Consider the following 25,496-nt stretch of genomic DNA (forward strand, 5'->3'; position numbering starts at 1 on the left):
CAACTCCCACTCCAAGCAGAAGAGTTGCACGCTTGGTAAAAGTCAAAAGTCTTTACAAACCGACTCCAGGCTAATAAAATCTACACAAGCACCATTTGTTGGGCCCTAAAAGTTGACATTTTGAACACTTTGGCCATATGCAGCACAACACACACAAAATATACACCGGGTGTCACATTTTGTCTCAGGAATAAGGTCGGATATTGTGTTTCAAGCATCAGCCCAGATTTAGACCAAAGTAAAACTGATACTAGAGGAGACTGCACTACTGTACCCTTCACACACTTTCTCTCCCTCTCATGCACAAGCACACAAACAGCACACAAACAGCACACAAACAGCACACAAACAGCACACAAACCCATATTCCTGAGCAATAAACTCCCAAACCCCCACCTCTCTCTCTGTCTCTCTCTCTCTCCTAGCAGTGTTTTTACACAGTCCATCTGACAATCCAAGCCCTGCACAGAGCCTATGATATCATCCAACCAGGAGGGCAGGCTGACATTAGACTGGGCTGCCGGGACAGAGTGAGCACACCTCCTACCAACACACACCAGCACAGACCTCACACTCACACGTGTGCATGCATAAAATGCGCCAGATGTAAGGAAACTTGGGCTGTATGTGACATCAGGAGCATGCAAACACACGGATGTCCACTCACCTGCACCTGCATGAAGGATCCCCGGTAGAAGCAGCATGCTGCAGCCGACAGGGCACTCCACAGACTACACCTCTCCGTCATGGTGGGCGCACACCTTTCCTCTGCTACCCCCCTCTTCCCTTCACTTCTCCTTCTCTTGCCTCGCCTCGCCTCTCTCTACCCCACCCAGGGGTGTCCGATCCAAGCCTCCCCAAACACCAGCACCCCCCCTGGGTTAAGCCTGTCCCACCCTCTCTGCCTGACTAACAGCACCTCCACATAGTGCCACACAAAAACCCCCCTCAAAGAAACCCAAGCTACCGGCTAAAAAAAGCTAACAGCACAGCTACAGCTTGCAAGCAGCTGCCGGCGGAGCAACATCAGCTACGGTCGAGCCGCTAACAGCTGGTCCTGGTAGCTCAGAGTGAGACTGCAGCTCCTGACATCCTCTTCTTGCTTCTGCTCTGCACCGGCTTCTGTCTGCTTCTGCTTCTGCTTCCTCTCCTCACTGCACTTGCTGCACTTCACGCGGCTGCTAGGGATTACCTCATTGCTTGCTGATGAAAGGAGTGTGGGTGGGGGGAGGGTGGACCAGAGGGAAGAGAGAGAGAGAGAGTGGGAGGGAGGGATGGGAGGGAGAGAGGGGGGAGTGCTGTCGGATTGCAGGCGTAAAAAAACCCCACCCACCCCCCCACCCACCCCATGACCCCCTGCCTCAGTGCTGAGACAATGCTGACAAGAGGGAGGGAAAAAGTGAGGGGGGAGAAAAGAAAAGATGGGAGGTGAAGAAAGAGAAGATAATTAAAAGATGAGACGATGAATGAAGACTATGAGGTGAGAAGGAAGAGGAGCCTCCCGGAGGAATCTAACCTTTATATTTCTTATTTTTCAATTCCACCTACATTTTTTGTCACATACACGCAGCTATATGTGATTATATCGGGCTGCACAGAGCATTTGGCTCCTGTGGTGAAATAATGTTGACAGATTTTTTTTTTTTTTATCTATGTGTGTGTGTGTTGCAGAATATAATGATGTGTTCTCTGAAAAAGCCATGCAGACTGCAGCTAGACAGCTCATTAGAAGCTGAAACACACAGGCAGGTGTTTCAAGGATAACACAGTGTGATTCTCACCGGCCCATTTCTCACACACACACACACACACACACACACACACACACACACACACACACACACACACACACACCGGCAGGGAGATGTCACAGGAGGGGTGGGGCTCTGTCTCCAGAGGCTCCAGTTGAGTGACATCATTGAGGACGCTTCACCATGGCAACACAGCGAGAGCCTTGACAGCATCCAAAATTCTGACACTGCATTTAGTCTGGTCTGCACCACTGCAGGGAAGCACAGCGAGCACGAGCACGAGAGAGACGCAGCCAGAGAAGGACAGAAATATGCACCTGATCCAAAAAAATAAATAAATCTATTTTCCTTCTTCCTACATTTGTCATCTGAGGTCATCTTCACACACAAAGCCAGTCGTCACTTTCCTAATCTGCTTCTTGAACACATGGTAGCGGGTCAGAGGCAGAGAGAGAAAGCAGGCCGGTAGATAAGGAGCTACGAGACACAGAATGGATTCATTAACTGCAGCGTCTCCTCTTAATGTAATCTGGAGTCATCCAGTGCTGGATTAGACAGATTACACAGCGGGGACGCAAATAATCTCATAAGAGGGAGGCCCTGCGCTTTCCTTCCCTCAATCCTCTGTAATACCACGGCAAAACAATCATAACACACTGCGTGTTACATCTGGCTGCTGCGCCACACACATAAACACATGCCACACTAAATACATGTGGTGAGAAAACAAACAAACATGTGACAGCACGGGTGATGCAGAGTTATAAAAAGATGGTCCTCTATAGCTCCTCATTAAAGCTGGCAGCGTCAGGATGTACTCCATTTTAAGGTGCATTAGCTAATAGCCACTCCACAAATTGATACTTTTTACTTTTTATATTCTGCCTACTACCATAAATGTAGAGTTTTTGGCTCCTTTTTTAAAAGTCTGATTAGCACAAGTGAAAGAATCCCACTAATAGAAGCACATCCTGTACTTTCTTTGGCTTGGAATACAGTTTGAAAGCTAAAAGCTGTTTGCCAATGTCCTTTTGCATCCTCAGATGAATGAAATTAATTCAAACAGACATAAAAAGAGCAAAACTTGCTCTCTTTTTGCTAAATTTTCTCTAGCAACGAAGACAAACCGTGTCCTCAGCTCACAGCCAACTGCATTTACTAAAACATTAATAATATGGATCTCCTACAGAACTAAATGAACTCATTTTCAGGACTGCAGTCTCCAGGTTAACTGGTCGATTGGTTGATTGATTGCCTCTCATCCAACAAAATTGTCATTGGTTGACCAATCACCATTTATATGGAGAAAATCGCTGCATGAACAGCCTTCCAGGATTAATCCTTTATCTTTAGCAATGGGAGGAACAGACTTTCTGCGAACACGACCATGTTTTCATATCATTGAACTGAACCAATCGAGTGGAGACTGCTACTTCAAAATGTTCTTGGCATCACCAGAAAATGTCACAGAAAGATTGTTTTTGCATTGTTTTTCAACATTATCTCCTTTAACTTTAATGCACTTGGTTCACTGATGTTCAGGCTTCTTGGAAGAAGGTCACATCTTGAGCCACCAGATATTCCTCAAAGCATGCATGACCTCATCCTCACCCTAAAAATGACGACCACGTAAGTAGAATATATCGTCACAACTAGAAAAATTAATGGGAAGAGGGAACGAGGCAGACAGAGAATGAAAATGATAAATGAACTGACATCATGGCTACACGTGGAAAGGGCAACAGTCACATTTCAGAAGGTAAAAGATCAAATTAGATGGAGAGAAATGATCACTTAGGCTGAATGGCATTGACACTTAACTGATTAACGTAAGTAGGATTTCAGTTTGGGAAACAGAAGTCAGATGGTGCAGGTCGTGTAAGTAAGGTTCACAGTGCAACAATTCAAAGCTACATTTAGCTGCTTCTGCCATCTGTGCTGTGTGGACAGACACATTGTTCTTTCCTCTCCTTTTTTCTATAATAGCTTCAAATTTTTCAGTTATTGTGGACAGTGATAGTAAGGCTTTATAGTCTGCAGATATGACCCAAACTGGGAGTTACGCCCCTTGATTCCAAGTGAGCCGGAGAACTTTCTGAAGCGCCCTCATATGTCTAACTTATTTATGATTTACATTTACTTTGTGTTTTCTTGAAATTGGTTTCCAAACTAATTGACACCATGTCATAGCGCGCATTTGGTAGAAATAAGTTTAATAATCATAGTTCAACAACCAACATGGCATATCTCCCAAAAAAAAATGAAATTTTACTCAAGGCACTTATGAAATTTGGCACATTTCAATATGTTTGGCTTAATTATCGCTTTATAATGGCAAACGCATTCAGCAAACAAACAATCGGTTGAAAAAAAGAACTGTTTGAATGCCACAAAACTTAACTGAAAACAGCTACAACATTCAACAACCTCAATCCAGTGGTGCAACCAACCAACCAAACATCTGCAATCCAACAGTCCTCCAATTCTTTACTGTATTTTATTAAACATATTTGGCATAAATCAATGAAAAATATCCAACATCATGCACCAGTGTTTTCAAAATACTTCACCTCATAGTACATTTTAGGAGATTAATGTGGCGGTTCATCATAATACACTGTGTACTGTTGGTTGTATTATCTAGCACCACAGTTCCACATCATTTAAGGCATATTAATGTAACAGACTGAACTCTCCACGGTAACAGATTCAAAGAAAAATGGCTGTAAGTTCATCCAGTTTTGTGCCTGGAAAAACTAAAGAGTCTCTCTCACTTTGGCGTCTTCTACGCTTCATTACCCCGGCTCGTCTGTCTCGTTCTTTTCCTTCCTCACTTCATTCTAACTTTGTTCCCACAACTGCTTCCCCTTAAATCTGTCTATCTTTCTTTTATTCTCTGCATTTTGCAATAAGCGCTTCTGTCAGAAAATGTGTATCTTGCTCCTGAGTTGCCTTGAAATTCTTTTCCTTGTCAGATTCTTCTCTGTTCCTCTCACTGTCATCCATTCACTGAACCTTATCCTTTCTCTCTTCTGCATTCCTGGATCTCTCAACTCGCTCTCCCTGTGCTTTTTAAATCCAACCCTTCTTATCACAGCACTCCTCCCCTCGTCTCTCCTTCCTTCTTATCCCTCTGATCAATAGTCTAACCTCCTTCTTCCAGCCTCCTCTTCACCTGATCCTTTTCAGTCTTTCTACTCTCCCCTCCTTGTCCTTCCCTTCTCCTCCACGGCCGTCGCTCCACTTTCCCCTCCTTCCAGTCCTCTATCTCCACATCTCCTCCCCTGCTTGGAGGCGGTCTTCAGTTAAATATTAATTAGTGAGCTCCATCCCGCAGGCTGATAGGAAGCACAATGGAGAATCCCTACATGTGCCTGGAAGCATCCCACTAATGAAAGTGTGTGTCTGTGTGAGAGAGAGGCACACAGAGATAGAGAGAGTGTGAGTGTGTGTGAGATGAAAGAGGAAAATGTGTGCACGTGTGTGTGTGTGTGTGTGTGTGTGTGTGAGATGAAAAGAGATACACTGGGGGTAGATCAAGATTATATGTGCAAACACATCTTTACGTGTGCACATGTGCGTGTCTAAAAACAAAGACAAGGCCCCAGCGGGGTTTAGGAGGGTACAGCTAATGACCTGTGTGTGTCTGTGTGTGTCTCTCTGATTGCCATCAGTGTGTTTTCACAGGCTGGACTCTGCACGCCGGCTGGTTAAGCCGTATTGAACCACAGATATGTGTTTCAAAGCCTGTTTGAAACATCAGCCAGCAATAATGATACAGGGAAAGGGAAAGAAAGGACGCTGTGCCGGGAAGGCTGCGACTTTGTCCATGCAAATGTGTTGCAAAATAATCATTTAGGTGTGAAATAGTGCAATTTAAAATCAGCTGTCGTGCTTTAATCATATTAAAATGACTAAACCTTACACAAATGTGTTGCTGTAGCAACTAGACACATCTTTGGCATGAATAAAGCAGTGTCTCATACAGTTAAAGAGAGACCAAAGTGTCATTATTCTTGGCTTTATGTGCAGCTTAATGGTAGGAGCACGCTGACCTTGAAGGGGATGGACAAAATAATTGAAACACCTGAGGGTACAATGACCTTGCAGCGAATATTGAAGGTTTTTGCTCAGACCGTCAGAGGTGTTGGTTCAGTTCAATGGTTATTTTTGAGGGTGCAGTTTGAGAAGTGAATGTCCAGAAAGGAGTCTCTCGGGCAGTAGTTCTCTTTCAATTCAGTTCTATTCAATTCAATTCAATTCAAGTCAATTCAAAGGGCTTCGCTGGAATGAAAGTTCCTCTCTTCATGCCCGTTTCCCTCTATCCTGCATGTGCAGACCAATCACTCTACACCATCGGCAGCAAGACAATGTGTCACAGTAAGCTGAAAACAAAGCAGCATTAAGGAGCTCTAGTTATGGTAATATCTGGTAAGTAGGTCCACCATTGTGTCCCAGTAGTTACTGGACAAATTCCTATGAAGTTTTGCATAAATATAAATGTTGTGCAGTGGATGAACTGTGATGATTTCACTCCTCCTGAATCACCACCAGCTGGTCAAAGTTTTTACTTTTTGACCAAAATATCTCAACAGCTACTGGATGGAATGATAAAATGCTTTACCCAGAAAATGAAGTGAAGTGACTTTGGTGATCCCCTTTTCATTAAGTGCTTCTAACCTTTATGGTTTGAAGTACAACACGTCACCAATTGTTGGACTGATTGCCAATAAAGAGCCCACGTCATGCTTTTTGAAGTTTTCCCTTTGTTTTAGTGTGTTATGTAACTTTTTGAGCAAGCAAAAGGTCTGCTAACCTACAAAACCCAAAGTCCATGCCAAAGCAAGATATTCTGACCTCCAGAAAAGTCTTCTTCATACGTGCCTGAAATGCTTAACTTGAAATTCAGGCTTTTCTTCTGTTACTTAATGACATCGTCATGTGATGTATTTGCATAACACTAGTCTGGCTGCCCACAAAAAAAGAATTCTGCCACGTCTGCATCCCTACACTTACTGATCTGGGGTTATGGTGTGTAACCAACGTTGCCTCACTTTTTTCAAGCCAACTGATCAATCAGAACAGAGTAGGCTTTTTGGGAGGGAGACCTTAAAGAGACAGGAGCTAAAACAGAGAATTCCAGTCAGACGGTGAGAAAAGATCGGAGTTGTGACAATAATGGACAATTTGAGGAAAATAATGTGCATTTTAAACATTAAAACATTCTAGTAGAGCCAGAGAATAAAAAGACAAGAAAAGCACTCAGAAAGCGCAGTACTCCGCCAAGGTTGTTCATTCCCTCATATGGCATTGTCAGAAATGCAGCAAATTTTTGTAGAAATGCAACTTTTTTTTATTAGTTATTGATGATCAGAAGTCATGGCAACATAGAATGTGTCCATTTAATGTAGATGTATCCACAAACAAAATGACCTTGTGCTGAGCACAGGTGTATGTTCTGCATGTGTATGTTATGTACGGATACTGGATCGCGTGACGTAAATATGTAGCAGGTGGCAGGAATTGATGGGACTCAGAAACAGTTAAAAAATGAAGGTACTTTAAATACTACTTTTGTTCATAACCAAATGCCAACACAACTACTCTAATCCCCATCAACTTCAGCTTTACACGATATTTAGTAATTATTAACAAAAGTTAGCATGCCAGCATCCTAAATTTACCCTCGTGTCGTCCTGATGGTCAAAATTGACCCATTTTAAAGTTTGAAAATGCGGGAAAAAATATATTTTCACAGTGAGACTTCTGATGTCCACATTTTCAACATTTTTGGGAAATCTTTGAACATTTTATGGTGGAAAAAAAGATGTTAAAAACATTTCTTAAGAACATTCACAAAAAAATCAACCGAAATCCAGTAAATTTCGCTAGATTTTGGTTGATTTTTATGTGAATGTTCTTAAAGAAAATATTAGAAGTTTTACGGATATATATGTAATCACTTTAGATATTTTTAGGATTTTTCCTGTAAGATTTTTACTCATTTTTTGAAAATATTTACAAGAATTTTCTTGCCAAATTTGGTGGATTTTTTTTAATTTTTAAATAAAACTTTCAAGGGAAACTTTTAAGGAATTATTGGAATTTTCTTCCTGAAGGTTTTCCAAATTTTCAGAAATTTGTGGAATTTTTTTGCTGAATTTTTGGGTTTTTTTCAGACAAGGAAACAATATTTTGTGGTGCCTGTAAATGAGGACAACAGGAGGGTGAAGACAGTGAACACCATGAACATTAAAACAGCTGCTTAACATCAGTATATCAACACATCTCAGAGCTTCTAGCATGGCTGTAGACTCTTCTTCATTACTGTGTTTTTTAAGGCAACACAAGGTAACTGGCGAATCAGCTGCAAACAGCAAGAATTTACATCAATGGAAAACTCTTAATTGCCACACTCATTGTGGGTTTGGTGAAAATTTATACTGTATATTTGGACCTTTTTTTTCTCTGTTTGGAGACCAACATGAAATGATTAATGAAACAGTCCAACTCTGTCTCTTTGTCAGTCTGTCTGTGAGGAGAAAGAACAATAAGTGAACCAGCCCTGGCAGCTTCCACTGTCTCTCATTTAAGAGGCCCCACATTAATTCAGTCTACTGTAATAGTCGCACACACACGTACATGCCCCCACAGGGCACTGCCTTCATTTAATCATGGAGCACACAGACACATACAGATTTTGGAAATTTAAACCATTCGCATAATCAAACATGCAATAACGCACAGATTCGCAGCTGAGCCCCTGCCACACAGACATTTTTTTCTAGATCATGGTGGTGAGTCTTGTGCCAAACATATGTTAATAAACCTCATATGAACCGCCTCCCCCTCCTGCCCCTCCCATCAAAGTACAACCAAACCACTAAACAGGACGGGAGACAAAGCAGGGCTGGGCTGCAGGCGAAAATAAACGCACACAATCATAAAGCAGGAAACCACACACAGACACAGCGCTATTACAAAATAAACTCACACTTAAACTGAGATTGATTGGACTGTTTTTTTCTCGTACCAACCATAAACATTTTTTAAGCTGCTTTTTTCTTTCTTACTAGAAGTCACAAAAACAAAATACTGTATATATACTATCTGGTTAGCCATGTGTGTCCATGAATACTGATGGATGATGGACCTTTTATGATAAAGCTCAGAAAAATAGTCTGGAATTCTTTGGTGCTTTTGTTTCTGATTGATTGTTTTCTCTGAGTACCTTCAGCTCAGATTGGTTTGTGTGTCTTTCTGTGTTGTCTGATTTCGTCTGATATTGCGCACGTGTACATGTCTGTAAATATGTTCACACGTGTGTGAGCGTGCACGAGTCGCTGGCCCGGTCTCTCCCATTATAACAGGGAACAGCGAGGCCACTCCTGATTTAAACATCAGCTGTCATAAATGTTTCAGAGAAATGGAGGGAGATGGAGGGATTGCTGGCAGCTTTCAGGGGGGTGGGTGGGGCTGGTGGCTGGTGGGTTTGTTTTGCTGTGCGAGAGAGACGAGGAGTGAAAAAAAAACACAAATTTGGGCGACAAAACATGCAGAGGGGGTTTAAAATTGGAAGAGAAAAAGTGGGTGATTTGGGTTTAAAAGCTGGAAACAGCAACGTTGTTTGGAAGCTTTCAAAATCCGAATGATGTGTCTAAGTGTGATCATCCAGTGTGAGAAATATGCTGAAAAGTCGCAGTAAAAGCACTCAGTCAACCACATGTCGGGCTTATTTAAAATTTAAAAACTTCAGAAATGAAAAAAGCTGGTGTCTTGTGTCAGTGTGAGTGTAATCTTGGGTCAATATATAATTGTGGGACTTTTTATCACATAGTTGACAGGTATCATAGTTGACATTTTTGCTGTTTTCAGGCCTAAAATCAACATGGCTGCCTAGAACCAAACACCACATGGCATTTTTACACAAAGATTCTTCTAAATATTATAAATACAATTGAGTAAAATTGAAATTGAAAGTTATTTCTAAAGATATTGTAGTAAACCTGTTGACTACTTTATATTAAATAAGTCAGAAAGCCTCGGAGTCTGGCCAGTCTTTTCTTCAGGAGGAAATGACATCATGTGGAGCAGGTCATGTGATCTGGAATTAACACACTTCCTTGAGAGGTGTTTTTGTAATGGGGAACTTAGTGGAAAGTGATTTCTGGGACACAGATACAATTTGTTAGTTTCCATATAAAATTTGATATATTGCCAAAAAAGAAATATCTGTCATGATCATCTCAACTTAATGAAAAGACAAAACAATTTTTGAATCAGCTCATTTTATTATTATTTAGCTAATTAGAAGGTGGTTGTAATTAATTTGGGATGGTTACTTAGTTGACATTTTAGTGATATTCAGTAATTTTTTATTAATAAATGATTGTTTCCATAATAAATAATTATGGGATTTGTAAGGACGTGATCATAATGGACAGAAAAAAGCATTATTTTTCTTAACTTTTAAGAAAAATGTATGTAAGATTTATCCCGTGGACTTCAAAAGTTCCTCAATTATATATTGACCCTCTTAATGGTATTAAGTCCAACTTAAAAGGACATCCTTGCGTCAGATGTTCACTATAATATAATAATGATAGAAATGTTCTAAAAAGTCCCAGTAATAATCTCATGAGAAATGCTCTGTTTTATGTCACCATGTCATAAACCCAAAGCCATTGTGTATTTGAATGCGCAGTTCTTTGGCACAGCCTTGGCAAGCCCAAACTGATAGGCAATAATACACAGCAGTGGTTTATAGTGGAACTGAGCTGAAACAAAGACTTTAAACTTTATATAGATCAGTTAGTTTTGTAAACAAAGCAGTGCAAAAAAAACCCTCTCAAATCCAAAGTATCACTATTTATATACGTACATACAGAAGTCTTCTCATGACACATTTTCAGCCAGTAATTAATTAACTGCTAAAGCAGACAAGTACACAGGTGATTTTTCCATATGCTGATAAAACCACAGATACTTGATGTGCACTACAAAACAGGATGGACCTCATTAGCTAGAGGTCTCTGTCATGGTGGTGCCTTGCTAGCTAAACCCCCACAAAGTTCTTGGCACCATAAACACAGAGAACTACCTCATGCATCCACAAAAAACAATATTTAAACACCATACAACTGAAAAAAACATCACAAAATACTGATTTAACAGCATTTCGGTGGTCTTTTATGGCTGCCGAGACAGAACCGTTTAGACCATAAATGTCCTTCAGTTAATATATTTTGATTTGGATAAATTATTAATGGCAATCAATCAATTAACGGTCAATCATTAACACCCCTAGATCGAGTCTTTAAGTGCGTCTGAGCTAATCAGATGTCGCAGATCATCTGCTTCCAACGTTATAAAGTTCCTAACAATGGAGGCAAAGTGGTGGGATTTAACTGTAGTCAATTTGTTGTGGCCAGGGGAACTCGGACGTATTTGTTTTACAAAGGGAATGCAGGTCAGGGTCATAGGAGAAGGCTTTTACCACCTTGCCTGTGATGTATAATCAATAGCCAAAGCGATCCCAGGAGCTCAACAGTTCACTGTACTCTTTCTTACCCCCTCCTCTTCCTTTTTCCTCCCTTACTTTTCTGCTTCTTCCTCTCACTCCCCACTTTTGATCTCACTTGAAGAGTATCTTTGTAGTAACTATGTGCATACAGGAATCCTCACTATCCATCGCCAAGGTCACGGAACGGCTTCACACATAGCTTCACACGCTCTCTTGATCTCGACACAGCTCCAGTGGATGTCTCCATCTGCTGGCTGCAGCACAGACTGCCTGCTCGCTGCACAGCGCTGACATTAGCACTGCTTCACTCCAAATTCAATTAGCTAAATGGCAGCCTGAATTAGGCTAAATGCAGAGTGAGCCTGCTGAAATGAGCATAGCCGTTGAGGACTAAGGGATAATAATCAGCCACAATTACATCTAAGTGCTCACATTAAAAAAAAAATCTAATTCAATATTATTGGAGAGGGGAGGAAATTCCAACTTAATTGTGCATTCAGGCAGAAAACTAGAGCTAATATCTACAGGCATGTCAGGTATTAAATGTGTGAGTATGTGTGACAGAAAACAGCAGCGAAATGAGAAAACAGGAAAATTCTGATTATTATGGGTGAAAAAAAAGCTATAAAGTTGCTGTTTTTGTTTGTGTGGACTGAGGATGATAAAGACATAAACAGATTCAAACACATCTGGACTAAACAGACTTACTTGAACGTATTCAGCCTGGTTCTCTGTCGGCTCCATGGGGCTGAAAAGAGAGAAAGAAGAAAGATGTTGAGCTATACGCTAACAGGAAAAAAGGCTGTAAACTTCTGTCCAAACTGTGTGTACACCTGCTTTGATACAGAGGCTTTTGTGTTTGATCTGCTCTTCTAACAGGTGCAGCACGTGTTACCACAGATGAAAAATATGCTTGTATTCCCACGACTGTAGCAGCGCTCTCCAGTGAGTAGAAACTCTGCTGCAGTCCAGCTTAATGGAAAACAGATAGATAACAAACCCCACTGAGCATCTTAGGTTGCTGAATATGGAGCTGGCCTCTCAACTCTCTCGGGCGCCATAACTCACACTTTAACACTCATGATGGATCCCGATCCGGTGTCAAAACCCCGCTGTGCTGCAGTCCTGGGAGCCTCACTGTGGGTACCGCTGTGCAGCTTTGTGATAGCAAGCAGGGGCGAGCAAAAGGGGGCAATTACACTCCCAGACAAGTTTTAAGATCAATCAGCGCAGCTCCCAATTGCATGAAGGTTCTCCGAGGGCCCAGAGCAAAGCTGTGTTACACATGACTACAGAGAGGTCAGATCAAAGGATCCCATCATGGCAGTGGGTTGGAGAATGTTAATAGGTCCCACAGCAGAGCAGCTCCACATTCCCTTCAGATCTGCTCCTGAGCTTAAACTCTGCTTTCAAAATGTGACTGAACAAATAGAGGATTACGATTAGCCTCCATCATTTGCAGCGATACTGTCAGCGCTGAGACAGGAAAATAAGAGAGCTGTAAATACAAAAAAAGAACATATATATATATATATATATATATATATATATATATATATATATACCATTAATCATATATGAGGCACTGAAAACAAACACCATGCTGGACTTAGATAGGAAGAAGATCCTAACACAGTAGAGCTTCAGTGATTCCAACACTTTACACACCACACTTTGAAGGATGGTCTTAATGATGCTTTCAGTTTCCATTCAGGCTTGAATTTTAAGTGTGATCACTGTCAATGTTTATTTTAAAATGTGCCCCATTTTCTGTTTTTATTTTGTGTATAATGGATGTTTCTGATAAAGTAAAAGCAAAGTAAGTGGGGAAACCAGGGCTGAACATTTCATGGAAATATGATCAAAACTGCAATATGGAAAAGTGCAGAATGTAAATCGCAGGGGCTGCAAGGTAGAATGTGGGACATGGAGCGATAATTGAAGCATTGCGGTGCTAAAGAAATCTTCTGCAGATCTAAAGGAGCATGCTTGTTTGGTACACACAAACAACATCATCATTTTCATATTTTCAGTGGAAAAGAAACACAAAAATGATCATTCCCACTATTGTAAATCACATCATATTCACTACATCTGTCATAATAATATTTTAGTCCCATAATAAACCGGATGGTAAACCGAATAAAAGGTTGTCTGTAATACTTTTTCTGAAATCTTGGACTCAATACAGGTAATCTGTCCGTAACAAAATACTGTTGCACTAGAAATTATCATTGATTTCCATTTGCTTAATGTTCCATCACTAAAAAGTCACGTCTGTGAATCAAAGTTTCATAGTTAGAAGCTTTTCCATGAAAATAACTAGAAACCAGTTCAGATGTCTGACTCCATGTTTTGCAGTTTTCTGCAACATGTTAATGTTTTTTCACTGAAAGTTTTTCACTAAAGGGCATCTTTAATACTGAAATTCAGTTTCATTGGAATTTTTTTAGGTACAAGTGACAGCTAGAGGAAGATACATGCCTCAGTTTTTTCCTTGTCTTTCTTACAAAGCACAGTGGTGCCAAATGTTGTACAAATGATTAAGATTTTAGGCTATTAATTTAGCTCTATATGGAATCCGAATGCAACTGATGGCTAATTCTATTACTATTATGTTGCTTTTTGATCCTTCAATGTGAGATCTTCCTATCGTTGTGAAGCAGAATTCTCCAAGCGTTGGATTATTCACCCACTAACAGGGAATGTGAGCTGAGATTAGACCATCATTAGACAGGTTAGTTTAGTAACAAAGGTTAATAAAATTAACAAATCTTTTGATTAAACACGTCCTAAAATTTTTAGTTTTTATTTTATATTTTACCTGCTTGTTTTGCTTTTATCCTTTTATATCTTTAATGTAGCACTTTGACATTTAGCTTAAATGAAAAGTGCATTACAAATAAAATGTATTATTATTATTTAATAGGTTATTTCCTCAGTTGATCAAATGAACTGCTTTGTTTATAAAATCTTCAAAAATAAAGAAAAATGTCACAGTAGAACAGTCCAAGATAACATGTTGAAACTGCTGAATTAACACTCCACAGCATTCACTTTCATGTCACACAATAAGCATCAAACTATCACACCTGAGGTTAAAACATTAATGCTGATTCATTTTTTCTTGATGGATTAGTTGACTAATTGTTTCTGCTCCAGCCATGACATAACACGAGTTAAAACACCACTTTGCATCTTTTCAAATTAGCACCTAACAAAGGCGTAGACATGCTTTGCTCCGTGTGGGACGCTGAGGCTGAAGAATCAAACCTGCTACTGCCAGCTGAGCTTATTACCCCAGAAACACGATGACAACATTTCATTTCAGATCTGAGTCTTACCAGCCACCAAAAGCACCAACCAACAGTGTCTGAGCTGAAAAAGGGTTTCCAGAAAAGCAGAGAACACTCAGGAAAAGAAGTGAAGAGCTGCAGCGTGGACTGACATGGGAGGAAAATGGACAGTCGGGCTGAGAAATGGAAGGAAATGTGTGTGATTTAGGGTTGAAGTGACCGAGGAGAGAGAGCGCTTTGAAGTGTCCATACTGAACTTGGAGTATGGAGCTATATTTCCCACGGTCCCTGGCCTGAACTAATGGGCTGATGCTGCACGCTCACACATACGAGCCTCTGCATGCACACACACATGCACTGCAAATCCCACTGTAACACGATACACACACCCTGCTATCATGCATGGTATAGTGGAGGCAGGGAGCCTTTGGCATGTCATGGGAAACAGTGAGAAAATGCAGTCTGCTCTGTTGACGGAGTGGGATAGGAGGGATGTTTGGATGTTTTTACTGATTTCGCTGAAAAATCAGCCGTGACATTATGAAATGCACACAATAAGCTCTCAGGGGAAAAAAAAAGAAAAAAAGCACATTTCGGTTGGTCTCTTGTGCGTAAGAACAAATCAATGCAAAATGAGAAATCATCAAACCAGCAAAAGACCGGCAGCTTCCCGGCAGCACCTGATCAATACGAGGAATCGATGTTACCTGCTGCCTTTAAAAAAGTAAAGCAATGAATCCTCTTATCGTCTCACTTCACTCCCATCGCCTAAAGACAAGTCCTGTCCTCAGCAAGGTCAGCACTAAATGAATTATCCAACTTCTTCAGTTGAACCTGAAGATCTGCACCCCCTGGCTTTAAACACAACAGAGACGATTGTCATAGGGACCCCCTTCAACATTCCTTTATCTGATCAATGTGAACTGTTTTTATCTGCTGCAAATAGAACCAGAGTCGTGTTATGGATATTTTATGAGACAAATGGATTTAGATATGCAACATGTAAACAGAAAAGTAAAAAATAGGACTGCAGGCCATAAAACTGGAATAAGTTCAGACCATTTACTGAAGCAAAAGCAATGAAGTAAAGAAGTGCTGCACTACTTTCTGCTACTTTATGAATACTTTTCTTTTTACTCCACTGCATTTAATAGATACTTTAATTAATAGTTACTTTACCATATATAATACTTCAAGATGTCCAATATTGGCTTTTTTTTTTTGCCAAAAACCGATATGACAGATGATAAAAACATTGAAATCTTCATTTTTTTTAAATCAAGTGACTTACACATTAATGCATCAATAACTATAATCTAATAATATAATCTAGTACATTACTCTGAAATTCTGCACAATAACACATTTGTTTTTGAAGTTTTTAAAGCTAAAATCTCTTTTAGTAAACATGTTAGCTTTTACTTGTAAGAGTATTTTTGCACTGTGGTATTGTTACTTTCACCGACATACAATGACTACTTCTCTAATAAAATTACCATTGAAAAATTATGGAAATTCTTCATTCAAAATAAGTAAAATCAAAGACATTATTAGGAAAATCTGCTCAAAGTATTCAGAGTATAAGTACCGTTTCTGCTCTCCTCAGTGACACATTTATGGACATATAAAACTCTCTTTGTATCACTCTAAAGCAGCATTATGCAGCTGTATAGCTTCATCCCTTCAACCTATAAACTGTCATGGTTCCTAACCTAGGGGCCGCTTTCCTCATGTGCCCAAACTTTAATTTTTTTAATGATTTTATAGTTTCAAAAGAGAGACAGAAAATAAAATGTTATGGGAAAGATGAGGCTATATTTCCAAGGACAAAACTCACCTGTCAGAGTCGTGGTTTCCTTTGTTTGCTGCCTCCTGCTTTGGCTCAGAAACAAGCCCATCAACTTCCAGAGTGTCATCATCCCCGTGGCTCAGTGGAGCTGATGAAGCCTCCTCCATGACTCCACGGTTCAGGTCTGCACCTGCCTGCAGTTCTGCACTCGAACCAGCAGATGGTGACACATCCTCACAGGCAGCTCCAGAGAGGCTGTTCTGGATGTTTGAAGCTTTAAGTTCAGCTTCAGGTTCAGACAGTGTCTTGGGATCAGCTGGAGAGTTTTGTTTGAGCCCACTGTCAGCTTTCACTGCACCTTCATCTCCACCTGTGAGCTTCAGAGATCCGTGGCTTTGGTCTCCTGCAGGTCGCTGGCTTTGACTCCTGCTGATGCTGCTCTTGTCTTTACTCTTCTTATTGCTGCTGCTGGATCCTGGAGAAGAAGAGCACAAAAAACAGAACAGATGAAACACAAAACACACCTTGTCATCAGCTACTTCCCCCATGCCTCTGGAGATGTTGGCTAGTGTTGATCATGACCTCGTTAGATTTACCTTTACTACTCCTGTCCTTCTTCCTCATCAGCAGTCGTGGCAGCGTGCCCACATGTGTGTAGCTCTCACTGGAGCGAACATAGCTGGCAGTGCGAGGACGCATCGCCTCCATGTCGTCCAGGGACGTCTCAGCCACCGGAGTTAAGATGGAACCACGATCGCTGTCATCTCCAGGTGAACATCCTGCTCCGGCTCCAGACTTAGACTTGGAGTCCGACTTTTCGGTGGAGCGGCGAAAAGTGAGGTTGGTGAGGCTGCCGAACCATTTGAAACCTGGAGAAGGGAACAGGAAGAAGGGTCAGGATGTCTTACCAAGACTGAAGGATAACATCTGTAGAATCTTCAGGTATCTTCTCCAGTGGAATCAGCTCCCGGTTTAGGTTTAGGTGGCAGACATCTTCTCTGCCTTTAAGGTTAGACATAAGATTTTTCTTTTCTCTCATGAGGCACTCAGCACCTCTACACTACTCTACTGTCCTCTCTTGGGTCAATATATAATTGTGGGACTTTTTGTATCATAGTTGACATTTTTGCTGTTTTCAGGCCTAAAATCAACAAGGCCACCTAGAACCAAACACCACATGGGATGCGGACACTCTGATGCTGTAATCAGCGGCAGCAGCGGAAGAAGCGTTACAAGCTTTTACTGAAGGAAAAGCAGCCATACAACAATACTGAATACATCAATGCAAGTAAAATTCCTGCAGTCAGTGCAGACATTATCAGCAAAATGCACCTGCAGTGTCAAAAGCATTTATTGTACAGCTGAATGGTTGCTTTAAGGGTGGGTCAAATTATGAAATTGTTGCTACTGATGTGCTAGAACATTTTTATTGTTTTAGCAAGTGAAGGTTGAGCTACTTTAACTTTATCATATACTGCTGTGTCAGAAAAGTTGATATTTACAAAAAAAATACAGAAATTACAGAGTGTTTTGTAGCTTTAAAATGAAGCAGGATGAGGAAGTAGAGACAAAAAATGGCTGGGCCAATATGTAATTGTGGGAATTTATAGTTACTTATTAATATTTTATTTATAGCTATGTTTCATTCAACTTCTTAAATTTTGCACTCATGTAGGACACAGAACTGAGAGAATTTTGTACCACATAGTTGAGGATTAGAAAATGGGTTGACTTTCTTGTCAGCCTATTTTGGTTTCAAAGTGTTGCAGTTGTTTTTTTGTTGTTTTTTTTTTTACAGTAAAGTCGTTCTGTGGACACGCTGTAAAATCTAAAATAAAATATTTTTTATATAATTCTAATTTGTGAGTTGTTTTAGCTCCAAAAAGGCAGGAAACCACAAAACAAGTTCAACTGAAAGATTTTTTTTTCCTCAGGAGGCTATAGAAACACATGTTTATTCTACACATTAACTGGGTTTTGAAGAGGCTTCCATGATGAGATACAATTGTCCTTGATAAGTCAAAAATGGACTGATGTAAATTGTATCTTAAAGCATTTGAAAGTAACCGGAGAACTGCAGAGAAGTAGAAATTTGGTATAGATGGAAATGATAGCTAAAGAGATGAGAGAAGATATAAGACAGAGTGCAAAATGGATGTGGCTTCATGTCTGCAGGGCATTTTATTCGAAGCTGTTTGCTTGTATGTCCACCATAACAACTCCATAAGGCGATATTAATAGATCAGATGTTGTGTTTTCTGCTTGATCTGACTCCATCAAGAGGAAAAAGGAACCAGCTATTAATACAGCTTTAAGAAACAAATGGTTCTATTTCTGTACAGCTGCAAGCCTCAGCAAATGGCCCTTTACAGAGCAGTGAAACAAATCTGTGTATTTGATTCTAGCAATGAAGTGAGTCGTATTTAGATATATGTGCATTTGTGTGTATTAAGTGGATGCATGTGCATGGTTCTGCTTGGTTGCCTCTGTGTGTCAATGTCAGGAGGAATTTTAGGTACTTTCTTTGCATTTGCATTTTGGGACGACAGATTTGACTTTGTGCTGAAAATCACACACCCTGAATTTATCTTTAATCCAACAGAGAAGCAGAAATTTTAAAACAAGATGTAAATTAACTGACTTAAAGGTCTTTGAAATGGGCTTTATTTATCGTGAAGCAAGTCTTGCAGTCAGCTGATTTTTGCATGCAATCATAATCACCCAAACATTGCAAAACTAACAGGACAATGTCTCTGGTTAACATAACTGCTCACACTCAGGCCTGTTGTAGGTAACACAAGTGGTAGCTGCTCTACACACAGACTCACACCAACACACACATGGTACTCACTTAGTTTCCGTAAGCTCATGTTGTGTCTGGGCTGCAGGTGGCTGCCAAACGGATCATCTGAGGAGAGGAAAACAGAGGAGAAGAGGCAGAGAGGGAGGATGGCTGCTTGTTGAGGAGGAGAAACCCTGGTAGGAACCACAGTTCCTCTCTGCGCTGCTCACACTTGGTTTGCATGAGAGAGAATAAGCCTGAGAGAGGAGCAGCAGCGACAGGGGCAGGGCAGACCTGACACTTCCTGTGTAAAACTGAAAGCACCGATGCTTAGAGGAAATGAGAAGCCGAGATGAGATGACAGAGCTTGACAGGGTAAAATGAAAATATGAATATATGAAATGTGTGAGGGCGGCTTATGGCCGGGATGAAAAACTGTTGATTGAACAGCGAGCGTGACAATGGAAACTTTGAAGGATGTAAAGTGTTAAACACAGAAGTGCTGATTGGTTGCTGTTTGCACTGTTGAAAGCAGGTGCTGGTTATAAACTCATTCAGAGCTAATAATCACTATCACCTTTGACAGTGCTGATTATCCGCTTCAAACTAGTAGTCCTTTAATCTTCCTCCTGCAGTTTATGTACAAAGTTAATGTTTCATGACTGATTTATAATCTCTGGATTTGCTGCTCCACATCTGCATACATTTAACCACTCTGAAGTATATTTAAACTTTAGGGAAATGGAGTAAACTGAGCGCGTACAGTTTGTATTACAGCGGCTCTTCTGTGGGATCAGACCACATGTTACCAGACTTAATTGTACTCCATGCTCGTCAATAAGCCTTGGTAAGTCATGATCCTGTAGCCTGTTCCAACAGTTGTCCACTTTTACCAACATCTGCACAAACAGAGACGACCTGCTCTTTTGGAGATGCTCTGACCCAGTCTAGCTTTTGAAAATTCACAGATTTTTTCTTCTTCCAACACAACTTCAAGTCTGAGCATGTCAAAAGCTGACCATCTTGGATTTTTGCATAAATGCCCCCAGAAAGCTCAGCCTAAATCAATGGCGCCCCAGATCCTTCTTTTAAACCTGCTTAATTAGCCTCCCTGTCAATCAATACAAACCCATGCAGAGATCCAAATCCTAACAGAGGTCCCAAAGATACCAAATTCATATTTAATGCTGAATATTATTCAATCTAAAATGGTGCAAAAGACCACTAGAATATTAAAGTGACCAAATATATTTCAGTGTAAATATATTTATGTTGTATGAAGGATTCAAAGCTACTTAAAGGGAAAAAAAACAGAAAACTGCATTTACAGCAATGAAACATTTGTTGAGAAACCTTCATAAGGGTTCATAGTTTGCTTTTCTGATAGGTCACCTTTTTGTGCAACTGTCCAACAGAATCAGTTGTTTGAATGACAAAGCCCATTATTGGCTGTTATAGTTATCAGGTGACCTAATCCTCCTACATAGGAAGAACTTTCCGCTCATCTTAGTGTTTTTTAACCATAACCAAAAATCTGGTTATAATCTTAAATTAGTTGCAGTAGGAAAACTCAACTGCTGCGTGATAAATGTTTTCAAGTTAAGTTATTTTTAGTCAATTCATATATCCTTTGATATATACAGTTGTTTTTCTGGAAAGGGCAATGGGAAGGTTGGAACTAAGATTGACATCGCAACTTGGGAATTACACCTGGGAAAGTGCTACCTTAGGAACTTTCATGAGGAACGGCCAAACAAATAACAAGGTGCACAGACTTTTTACTGACAGAAGACAGACGTGCTCACAAACAATCAAATATTTTATCAGAATAAACCAGTTAAAACATAACCAGGAAATGGAGCTGCTAGGAGGGAAACAAAAGTTACACTTACAAGACCTTAAAATGTCAGAAGCGAGGGATGCTGGAACATATCCTCAGCACCTGTGCAAATTCTCTTGGAGAGAGGCGGTGCTGATGGAGGCACGATCAGATCCTGAGGACCATCGCTGAGGACATCAGCACAGGAGTTGAGTGGGAAAGGCGGCTCCAACCCTCCAAGCAGACCATCGTCTTTGGCAGAGCTGAGGAATATCCATAACCTTCCAGTAGAACATCAGGCATCCTAACCTCTGCAAGGTACTGGCACCTGTTCCCCAACCACACTGCGGGTACTACCCTGAGACCAGATGTTGTCCTCGTGTTGGAATCCACCAATCAGGTTGTGCTATTGGAGCTGACAGTCCCATGGAAAGAACGCCTGCGTTCAATGCCACACATGTGACATTCATCTGCACTAGGGGAGCGTTTCCAATCACATTTCCTCTTAGAGAGCCAGCAAAAAAATAGCATCCCTTAATATGAAAGAAAAGTAACTTTTTCAAAAGGGAGTTTGACTATTTCTTGTTTCATTTTCTCCAGAATTCCTCATATTGCTTAGATTTATGCCTCCAAAATCGTATGTGTGTGTATTAAATTTCTGGGTCAATTTTTGGGTCAATATATAATTGAGGGACTTTTGAAGTCCGTGGGATATATCTTGCATACATTTATATTAAAAGTTAAAAAAAACTAAGGTTTTTTTATGTTCATTATGATCATGTCTTTACAAATTCTATAATTATTCACTATGGAAACAATCACTTATTCATAAATAATAACAAAATAATTATTATTATAATTAATAATAAAATGAGCTTATTCAAATGTTGTTTTGATTGTGTTCTTTTTATTAAGTTGAGATAATCATGACAGATATTTCTTTTTGCCAATATATCAAATTTTAGATGGAAAATAACTAATTGTATCTGTATCCCAGAAATCACTTTCCACTAAGTTCCCCGTTAAAACAACACCTCTGAAGGAAGTGTGTTAATTCCAGATCACATGACCTGCTCCACATGATGTCATTTCCTCCTGAAGAAAAGACTGGCCAGACTCCAAGGCTTTCTGAGTTATTTAATATGAAGTAGTCAACAGGTTTACTACAATATCTTTAGAAATAACTTTCAATTTCAATTTTACTCAATTGTATATATAATATTTAGAAGAATCTTTGTGTAAAAATGCCATGTGGTGTTTGGTTATAGGCAGTCATGTTGATTTAGGCCTGAAAACAGCAAAATGTCAACTATGATACAAAAAGTCCCGCAATTATATATTGACCCTTTTAGGTTTTCTGTCTCATTTTTGTAAATCTATTTAACGTCTGGAGGGAATTTCTTCAGATCTGCCACAAACATTTACATGGACTGTGGGATGAACTGGTTAGATTTCAGTTTTCAAAGGTCGCAGTAGTTTTGTATAATCCGACTTCTCTCCACACATGCACCTGATAATCATTCTGCTACGGACAACAGTCTTTGCCCAGAATGCAGTGATGGTGGCCCTGCAAAATCATGTCGGGTTGAAGTTGTTCAGTAGAATATTTGCATGCAGGGAGGCGAGCACGACCATTAAAACAAATGAAGGCTGTTTTACTGCACAATTGAAACTGTCGTCAATAGTTGCCCTTTTCAGTGTGGTTGTTGGTGCTCTGACATTGTCGTGTCTTCATGCAGAAAAGGGGATCTGAAAAATAATAACACACTGACAGTGGAAACATTTAATGTGCGGCAGAAATGACTGATATTACAATTTATATCAACAGCCTGCCACCAGTCAGTCGCTTGAAAGTCACTGCGATCTCACTAACAAGACTTTGGCCAGAGCTCTAGAATTAATTTGCTGAGCTGGACGAGCACAAAAGATGACACTTTGCATCCAAAAGGTCAAAGGTGAAGTCAGGTGTGGATCTAAACAACAAAGGGACTGGTTTGTAGATGCTCACAATCAGGAGGCGTTACTTTTAGGGTTTGTCAGTTCATGTATAATGATGGGAGAAAAAACATTCAACAAAGGCAAAACATTATTTTTATTTTCTATTTTAGTTTGATACTTTCCATATATTTATTTATTTATACTAATAAATGCACAGAGCCTTAAAATTTTATGTGGTTTGTTCCTTCAAATTTCAGTTCAGCTGCTTCAGTAGTAATATTTAGATGAGGAATGGCGCCTGTAGTCTGCATAGAGCTTTGTAAGAGTAATGTGCTCTCATGGACTTTGACTTCCTGTTGACCTTTTTTTGTTTGCGGCTTCTGCAGAGACGCCTTTTATCTTCCTGTCAGCACTGAACCACGCAAGTATATGTGCTTAAAAAAACTGTGAACGGTGGAGGAGCAGAACAGAACAATATACATTAGACAGCAAAATGAAACTGCAGAGCTTCTGAAACACCCAGAGAACTCTTTTATTAAAGCTAATATCAGAGAGAGAAACCAGACTTAATGTTATCAGTTTAATCTGTTTATCAACCAAGAGCAATGAAGGTCTGTTTTTTTATTTTGTTCTTACTTCTATTTCTCATCCAGAGATGCCTTCAACATTTAAGACTTAAGCTCCAGAATTCAGTTGTTTCATCATTACATTATGCAGCTTTATTTTGTCAGCAAAACTATAATTCCCTTTCATCCCCTTAATCCAGAGGGAAAGTGTTCTTACAATGAACACATGCAAGCTCAACTCAGAGTCTTTTTGTGACATAAGTTGGATACTTCTGAACTTTGCATCCCAATGCAGTTTCTTTATCATTTCAAAGACTCACTGCGTCAATATGTAACTGAGGGACTTTTGAAGTCCATGGGATATATCTTGGATACATTTTTATTAAAAGTTAAAAAAAAAAAAGAAATATGTTCATTATGATCATGTCTTTACAAATTCCATATTTTTTTATTATGTAAACAATCACATTAATCAAAAATGACTGGATATCACTAAAATGTCAACTAAATAACCGTCCCAATTTAATAACAACCACCTTCTAATTAGCTAAACAAGGCATCCTGAGTTATTTAATATAAAGCAGTGTGTGAGTCAAGTGTGGATTTATGGCATGTCAACAGGTTTACTACAATATCTTTCTAAATAATTTTACTCAATTGTATATATAATATTTAGAAGAATCTTTGTGTAAAAATGCCATGTGGTGTTTGGTTATAGGCGGTCATGTTGATTTTAGGCCTGAAAACAGCAAAAATGTCAGCTATGATACAAAAAGTCCTGCAATTATATATTGACACTATATATGCAGAAGCAATTAGAGAGATTCTCGTTTGTTTTCTTTTAATCGTCCTCTGGGTGGCACCATAAGTCCCTGAAATGATGCCTACAATACGTCTCTCTATGACATACTGTCTGTTCTTCATCACAGATTCCTGTTTAGAAACACATTTGGTTGAGGAAATTGCTGCTAATAAGGACTGGAGGAGTTTCATGAAGACTTTGAATTGTTGCCTAATTACCAGTTTAATAATTAATTTGATGCTGTCACACACAGGTTACATATCTAAGGTTTGATTCTTGTATCTCAAACAGTGGGTTTCTCAGCATCTCGTCTCTTTGGCAGTTTACAGAGAAAACCGAGTGAGTGTGACTGCAGATCACTGCTCTGTAATCCAGCAGTATGGAAGTAGATGAGAAGTATGATACGGTGTGGCAAATACGCACACACACACGCACACGCACACGCACACGCACACGCACGCACGCACGCACGCACGCACGCACACACACACACACACACACTGATGCAGCAGGGTGTTTCATTTTAGACTTTGTGTCCAAACCAGGTTTTCCACAGAAGTAATTTGCTGTGTGAATGAGTGTCTGTGTGTGTGTGTGTGTGTGTGTGTGTGTGTGTGTGTGTGTGTGTGTGTGTGTGTGTGTGTGTGTGTGTGTGTGTGTGTGTGTGTGTGTGTGTGTGTGTGTGTGTGTGTGTGTGTGCGCTGCTTTAATTTCACCTTGATGAAAAACAAGCCTTCAATAATTCAGCTCTCTGCCTCCTCATTCGATGACAAATATCAGTCACTTTGACGCAGAGCCACACTGATACACAACGCAGTGAGAGACACACATAACAAGCCTTATTTAGACAAAAATAGTCAACTCGGGATTTTTTCCCCCACATATTTGATGTAATATAATAGTATAAATATTTGATCATATTAGTAATTTTACCACACGCACACACTGTCCACTGATGGAGACAAATAATGTACGATTGTATTCTGCAAAAACACAACATTAAACCTTACATGGAAAAGTCAGTGTACAAAGACAAACAGTAGATCTTCCTTTTCAGATTAGAATACTAAATGTCAGCTTTGCTCTTTAGTTATTCATGTGATTTTGCTGAACACTGCAAGAAAAAAAGAAACTACTGCATGACAGTACTATTTATTATTACTACCTATTAATCTAAAAGTTTTTTATGCTACTTTTAAAAGTCTTCTGACGTAGTTTAGATGCATTAAA

At 39.8% G+C, this 25,496-nt stretch overlaps 1 protein-coding gene across 2 annotated transcripts in view; it reads right to left on the bottom strand.

Annotated features, from left to right (window-relative positions):
- Positions 1–19,373, bottom strand: part of sh2d3ca (SH2 domain containing 3Ca) — a 68,373-nt gene extending 49,000 nt beyond the window's left edge. Inside the window, exons 1-4 of one of the 2 annotated variants that reach the window (XM_055004077.1) lie at positions 19,211–19,373; positions 16,956–17,228; positions 16,408–16,834; positions 11,983–12,022 (exon numbers count right to left, since the gene is read on the bottom strand). In XM_055004077.1, coding sequence (XP_054860052.1) covers positions 11,983–12,022; positions 16,408–16,834; positions 16,956–17,228; positions 19,211–19,229 — 759 coding nt within the window. In that variant the 5' untranslated portion in view covers positions 19,230–19,373. The remainder of the gene's footprint in view (positions 1–11,982; positions 12,023–16,407; positions 16,835–16,955; positions 17,229–19,210) is intronic. The other variant, XM_055004078.1, reaches the window with a different exon arrangement.
- Between the last annotated feature and the right edge of the window lie 6,123 nt (positions 19,374–25,496).

The sequence above is a fragment of the Amphiprion ocellaris genome, chromosome 17, assembly GCF_022539595.1.
Source record: "Amphiprion ocellaris isolate individual 3 ecotype Okinawa chromosome 17, ASM2253959v1, whole genome shotgun sequence".
NCBI lineage: Eukaryota > Metazoa > Chordata > Actinopteri > Pomacentridae > Amphiprion > Amphiprion ocellaris.